Source organism: Montipora capricornis, chromosome 2 (assembly GCF_036669925.1).
Source record: "Montipora capricornis isolate CH-2021 chromosome 2, ASM3666992v2, whole genome shotgun sequence".
Taxonomy (NCBI): domain Eukaryota; kingdom Metazoa; phylum Cnidaria; class Anthozoa; order Scleractinia; family Acroporidae; genus Montipora; species Montipora capricornis.
Genome location: NC_090884.1, coordinates 25,860,279 through 25,867,778, shown reverse-complemented (window position 1 = coordinate 25,867,778; position 7,500 = coordinate 25,860,279). Strand labels below are relative to the sequence as shown.

General features: G+C 40.9%; 1 protein-coding gene across 1 annotated transcript in view; it reads right to left on the bottom strand.

Moving 5' to 3' along the window:
* Positions 1 to 7,500, bottom strand: part of LOC138037881 (short transient receptor potential channel 7-like) — a 108,920-nt gene that overhangs the window by 5,991 nt on the left and 95,429 nt on the right. The window contains exon 14 of the mRNA XM_068883735.1: positions 995 to 1,178. Coding sequence (XP_068739836.1) covers positions 995 to 1,178 — 184 coding nt within the window. The remainder of the gene's footprint in view (positions 1 to 994; positions 1,179 to 7,500) is intronic.

Sequence of the window (7,500 nt, the reverse complement as noted above, 5' to 3'; positions counted from 1 at the left end):
AAGTAATTACACGTAGCCGACACAAAGAGAGGGAAAATGTGCACGCGCGAGCCACGATTGGTTTTGGTTTCACTTTTGATTGGTTGAAAAAGTGGCGCGAGAACTTTGAACCAATCACTACTGAGTGAAGTAATGCAAAACCAAAGAAATTTGCTAATTACTTTCGACACTCAATTGAAAACCGCTCCAAGATGACAGCAGTTATTCGCTTTATAATTACACAATAATGTAGTACGAAGGACTGGCTTCTCGAAGAATAGCGAGCTTTCAGTAAAGAGGACTCCTTTTACATTCAAACTACTCAAAAAAGTACTTGGCTGCTTAATAATGATGTGATCAAGATCGTGATCCTAATGATGAGGCGTCGACGAGTACCAGACCGGGAGAAACCAATAAGCTTTCAGTCATAAGCACAGCCTCAGCACACCCTGCAAGTTCATTTGAAAATTTGTTATGTTTCTGCGGCGTCTTCGTTCTAACAAGGGCGTCATACCAAATTTGCGGTTATCTGGAGGACGTGAGTCCTCAACGAGAAATTTTCAACTATCGCTTTAAAAAACTATACCGTTTAAGCCCAGTCATAAAAGCTTTCCACGGCTAACGATTCCGAGTAATCGCAAAGTGATCAGATTAACGCATTTTTTACTTTTTTTAGTTGACGTTTGTGTAACCGTCGTCGTCGTCCATAGGTATAAGGAGGCTCGGCAGGGTTCTTCACTGGTAACAATGGGTTTCCAATGGAAAAGGATTCCTTTCAGGAGGGAAACATGCATTTATAATGCTATTGTCAGGCAACTTGTTAAGGGTATCTGCGAGTCCTAAACTGTTTCCATAGCAATGTTACCACACTGCTAAAAGACCCACTAAAATTTAGTTTTTATCTAAATATCGTAGTAAAAAGCAATTCAGTGACCAAGTGAGATTTTCCATTAGGAGAATCTATAAAAAAGAGCAAATATACATAAAATTGCAGGAGATACTGACAGTGACAGACCTTTGGTATCGTAGTCAAAACCATTGAAGGAACCATCATGATTGTTGCTATGATAGATTTTCCCGTCATCAGTGTGGTATCCTAGAGAGCACATTGTCCATCCCGGCATTAAAATATTTTTGTAACCATTGGGGACCACTCCTATTCCAGGCCAGCGTGTCTTTCCTGTTTCTAAGATTGTAACCTGAGAAAAGAACAGACAAATTTAAACCGAAGCTTCAAATTCAGTAAAGTGTTAATAAAACGAAAATTGTTTCGTTTTCCCACTTTTTTGGACGAAATTTACATTGAGACAAAAAGTCAAATCCTCACCACTCTGACACAGCGCTTCCCAATTTTAAAACGACAAACAAAAGTTCTCAAAGTAGCTCAAAAAGCATTCGCTAAGGCCTTCAAACCACGTTCACCACCTTCGCTACTCGTAACGTCATCTTATCATCAAAACAACAGTGCTCCTAATCAGGCTATTAAATTTAAAATTCACATCCCAAATAGATGAGGTCATGAACAATTTACACCCCAAGAAAAATACCATCAATGCTCTACCAACTGAGCACCAGCGCAGCGGAGGTCATGGGTTGGAATCCCTTTGGACCTACCTCGATTAGTTGTCTGTAAGGAGCAATTGCTTAACTTGTCCAGAATAATGCACTAGTCAATTGAAACCACGATGTTCCCGATACTCCCCCGCTACGTCCCGGGGGTGGAGAGGGGCGTGGTTTCAATTGACTAGTGCATAAGTGTGAGTGTCATTTCCCTCATTCGTCTATATCCCGCACTTCAAGCATATCCAGGTGATCTGGTGACGTAATTCGGAGGACTGGGAAGAAAAATTTTAACGCCGTATCCCACAACCGCGCGCGGCCTTATTTTTGGATTCAACTTGTTAGAGGCGAGGCCAGAGCTCGTCGGGTCTACTTGAATGTTCATTCAGTAACAGGAAATGTGGTAGACACGGAATGATCTGTTGAGTTTCGGCGATGGAAATACTCCAGTGAGTTTGGAAACAACACCTAAGGCCGCGCGCGGTTGTGGGATACGGCGTTAAAATTTTTCTTCCCAGTGCTCCAAATTACGTCACCAGATCACCTGGATACATTTCTTTTACAATGTCTCTCTCAGTCGTGTTTGAAATCTCACATGTGAGACATTTGAAGTGACCACGGTGCTGCGATAAATAAAGCTTTTTCCGAGATCATGTATACAAAGGACAACCGGTGTTATGGTCTGTCCTCCTTCTTCATTCATGCTTGGTTGGGGCAGGTGGGTGAGATTAAGTTTAAACTGATAGTGGCTGACACAGGCGCATTTACCGGCCGACGACCGATCTCACTTTAGGGAAAGAATTATAAACATCCATGAGACTGTATGTGATATTTGCGGTATATAAACCATTAGTAATGGAATTTTGTAAGTAGCAAACAATACGCCTACTTTGATGACTGATTCATTGCTTCATTATTAAGATTTTTTATCTTCCTAGCCTGCTAAGCTGGTCTTAATTCAGTGGCAGAAATGAAAATTAAATCACCTTAAATATTGTGAGCTTAGAAAATCGTGTTGAGTGAAATAAACGTGTTGGGCAGATCTCCCTCTCTACTTGAGGGCGAGATCCTACTTTACCGTGTTTATCTTTTATTTAATTTATTTAATTCAATATTTATCCAGGGGCATCCAATTTAGCAGCGCTAGTTTAAATAAAGCCCTGACACAGCACAAAACAAAGACATAAAACATTAAAAACTAGACAAATAAATTAAGTTATAAATGCAGTATTTACTGCAGGTGTTACCGTTTAAGATGGCGCTTTAGTTTGATTTTAAATTCGCTGAACGTCTCTACTTGCCTAATGTTTCTCGGAATGGTGTTGTAAGTTCGAGCGCCGTTTATTCTGAAGCTGCCCTGATACTTAGCAGTTTTTGCGAAGGGAGAACGCAGCAAATCACGGCTTCCGGTGTTATAGCCATGGAAAAAGTGCGCGTGCCTAAACTCTGAAAGTAAGTACGAAGGCGCTATACCGTGAAGACATTTATGGACTAAAAGGCATTTGAGATAATTTCCGCGCGCTTGCAGGTTGGGCCAGCCAAGTGTTGATTTTAACTCCTCAGCCCCGATTGATCGACCTTCAATGATACATGCTGCACGTCTGTTTAGCTTATCTAGGTAATCTTTGCTCCCAGCCCCACAACTGTCCCAAACAGGCGACCAGTAATCGAATAATGGCTAGACTATAGTATTGTAGAGCATTAGGCAAGTTAGCTTGGGAGAACCTTACGCGCTCGACGCAGAACACCTAATCTTGGCGAGATCTTGTTACCAATATATTCTATGTGGTCCTTCCAAGATAGAGTGTCGTCTAGGAGGACCCCAAGATATTTGAACTTATTAACCCTTTCTAAACGCGTGTTAGTGATTTCTATAACTAGATCATCAGCCTCTGTGGTCCTCTGATGGGTACCAACAAGCATAATCTTCGTTTTCTCAAGATTAAGTATTAGAAAATTAGCATGAAGCCAGCTTAGGACATCAGTTAGGCCACCAGTTAACTGAGCTTGAATTTCACCAACAGACTCACTTGCAAAATAGATAAGTGTATCGTCAGCATAAAGCTCGACACTACAACCTTGAACCGCCAAGGGTAGGTCATTTATGTAGATAATAAAGAGTAAAGGGCCGAGCACGCTACCCTGGGGGACCTCGAAAGGTATAGACTGGGGTTCAGACAAGAGCCCATTTACGCAAACACTTTGAGTGCGCGTGGTTAAATAGGACCTAAACCACTGGACAGCAGAGCGATTCATTCCTAGTAAAGCTAACTTATCTAACATGATGCTATGATCTAAGGTGTCAAAGGCCTTACTTAGGTCTAAAAATATAAGGCCAGTTAATAGTCCTTTATCAATGTTTTCAAGCAGAGTGTTTGTCACGTGTGTGAGGCATGTGGATGTTGAGTGAAGTGGGCGGAAGACAGATTGGAGAGGAGAAAGAAGCCTATGCTCCTGTAAATAGTTGTAGACCATACGGTGGACAGCCCGTTCAAGACGGGAAGTACTGAGATTGACCGAAAGTTCGATGGATCCGATTTCCATCCAGCTTTATGAACCGGCGTGACAATAGCATGTTTCCAATCAGCCGGTAGCATTCCTTCATTGCTCGTTCTGTTCATAAGTAGGGTTAGGGGTCTCGCCAGAGCTTCAGCCCCATCCTTTAGAAGCCGCAAAGGAATATCGGGTAGACCAGATGATTTCTTGGAGTTCAGTGATTTCAGTTGCTTGTAAACAAAATCCACCGTTATTTGTGACAAACTAAATTGTGCGCCTGTTAGTAATTGAGGAGGGCAACTGGGTGGGACCGCTGGCACTGGTAGCGTCTGCCGTAGATTTGCTATTATAGATTTAAAGAAGAAAGTAAAGTTAACTGAGATTAGCTTTGGATCTGTGATGACTTCACCATCAATTTCCAGAGATTGAATTTGGCCAGCTTTAACATCACTTCCAATCGCAGACTTGATTGCACTCCATAATTTGCTAGAATGGTTCTCATTTTCTTGAATCAGGTTAGAATAATACGCCCTTTTTGCCTCTTTGATGGTTACAGTTATCTTGTTTCTGAGTGATCGATATTCTTGCCATTCATAAGATGATCCAGTCTTTTGTGCCTTTTTGTGATGAAAGTTTCGTTGAGTAATTAGCGATCTTATTTGATCGGTCATCCAAGGGAGCGTGTTAGAACGAACTCTTCTTGGGCGCGTTGGTGCATGTCGATCAGCAATGGTGACAAAAATGTCTTTAAAAGAAGTCCACGTCTCATCGACCGTGAGAGAGGTGCTAATGAGATCCCAGGGGGCAGAGTATAAGTCTCTGCTGAAATTTGGGACTGAGTGGTTTTTGTAACTCCGACATTTGATGGTTTTTATAGCGCCCCTCGACGATCTAACTTTCCTAATGATGTAAACAAGGGAATGATAGCTAAGGGAGCACTCTAAAATTCCAGAATCAGAGATCTTCCTTTGGTCTGTTGTGAAGGCTAAATCTATAAGTGTGGACAATAGTTCAACAATCCTCGTCGGCTCTTTGATAAGCTGAATAAGTTGATAAGCTTTAAATAACATGCACAGTTCTTTAGTGTCCGAAGATATTTTCTTAGCGACTAGGTCACAGTTTAGATCGCCGAGTATAATTGTTTCTTTCCCCTCACTGCAGGACTAGTCAAGTAGGCTTTCAAACTTGCCAATAAAATCTTTCACCTCAACATTAGGCGGTCGATAAACTGTTTTGCAAGAGGAATGGGTGGTGTTGTCATAGTTCCAAAGCTGTATTGTAAGAGCGAGTTAAACCTGGTTTATCTCGGAAGCCAATAATGGTACGACGACACCAGTGAGAATATATCCCCATAGTAGCGTTTTCGCTAAAACAGCTGATCAATTCTGCCTCTTTGAAGTCCACAAACATCATATACTCCCTCACATATTCCACTTAACAAGACGCCTATAAGGGCGTTTCCGTGCATAAACAGTTAACACAAATTGTCCGTTTACAGTGAACTTCAACTATGGGTAAACTTCGCAAAATGGCGAGAGTTTACCAGAAAGATAAATCTGCAATTTAACTTGAAGTTGTTTGTCGTAAAAACTTAACAACTATCATTATTAATGTTATAATTACTAAATTGGCAAATGCAAACAACGAAGCCCTTATAAGGGTTATCAGGATATCGGGTACCTAGGTAATAAAGTATAGGGATACGGGATATTTGTTTCAGTAAAGTACTAAACCCAAAAAGATTGAAGAAAATAAAAGGAAATCGAGGAACATTGGCTTCAAGGCTGACATTTTCAAGTTCCGTTAAAACTTCTTTTTCACAATAAGTTTGAGCGTGCCCTCTGAGCTTCTGACTGCTTTCCAAAACAAAAGTTCGCTGAAGTTAAACCCTGTCAAGCGGGTTTAGTATCTGGATGTGAGACCTCAAATTATGCGACTTGCTGTCAGGAACATAAGACCGAAAATAGCTGAAAATTCTACTTTAACGCTCAAAAATGCGAACTAAGCAAGGTACAAATTTTGTTAGCCTGCTTTATGCAGAACAAATTTTGACGCAAAAGTAAATAAATATTGATGTACAGTTTTAAGAAGAGCAGAAGGACGTTTTTCGGAAATGTCGATTGAAAATAAAACAATTTGCCATCAGCAACAAAATTTGCGAGATGAATTAAAACATCATAAATTGTGTGCCGCGAATATAACAAGTTGCCATCAGCGAAAAACATTTTGGGAGATTTTTGCTACATTCAATTTTTGTAACGTACTTTTGGTTGTTGTAGAAGTAAAATCGCAAAACCGAAAGGGACGTCGACTGTGATCAAGTCACTTTTTCGCTTTTTTTTTTTTTTAAGTGTTAAAGTTCGACAAGATATGTGCGACGTTAACACAAAAGATCACAGTCGTTGATGCTGATCTAAGTGTCAACTTAAGTTAAGCCCCTTCGAATGCGGTTAGTGGTATCCAGTCATTTCGTTCCATGGTTATTTCGTTCCAAGTCAGTTCGTTCCAAGTTACGGTCAGATCGTTCCATAAAATAATCAGATCGTTCCAAGATACAGTCAGATCGTTCCACAAAATACTCAGACGCAAAAATGTGGTAGTAGTTGTTGCTTGAGGTTGCTTCCTGTGAATTGGATGATACAGGGCAAGAATTTTTTTTAAAAAGTCCACTCGTAATTTTGCCACAAAATACAAGTTCGCATATGTTATGTTTTCAGCGGTTTTCAGCAGTTTAACCTACCCCAAATGTGAACCTGCACACCCTGCTAGCAGAGCCTTTCTTTTGCTTGCTCGATTTTGGCGTTCTCGAGAAAGACTCTGCACGAATTGAGTATAAGATGTTTATTGAGTACGCGCTTCATGTTCCCAGGATGCAGTCTCCAACCCAAGCTTAATATGCCAGATCTCGCTGCCATTTTGGTTTGTAACGGTACAGCGGGCTCAATTATAACCATCGGTTTTATCACTAAACGGATGCTCGCTCTGGAAAACCGGGTTAACGAGAGGAAACAAGATTGACTAGTTCAGAAGTTCGGGCTGCAGTGGCTTCTAAGTGTGGACGCGATTCAGGCAGAGCCTCCTTTTCTCCTCCTCAGTAAGGTAAAAAACAAAAGGAGGCTCTGCTCGCAGGGTGGAACCTGCAATACATATCTGTAAAGAAACCGCTGCAAGCTGCGAATGACCGCGGGAATGGGGTGGTGGACGCAACACCGCTGCTAAATCACTCCACAGCTTGCCCAATATCTTTAGTCTGAAACAAAATTCACGCCAAGAAACAAAATTTAAAAGTGAAAAACGTTCTTTGGTTAAAAGTTTTAAAAACACTGACCTTTCGATTGCCAGTCTGCAATCTTTAAAATGTGAGGTGTAAAAAGCGAAGGTAAAAATGTATATGTACAAAAAGGTGAGAAAAATAACAAACGAATATGAATAAATACAAAAATACAAAAGAAATACTTGTGATGG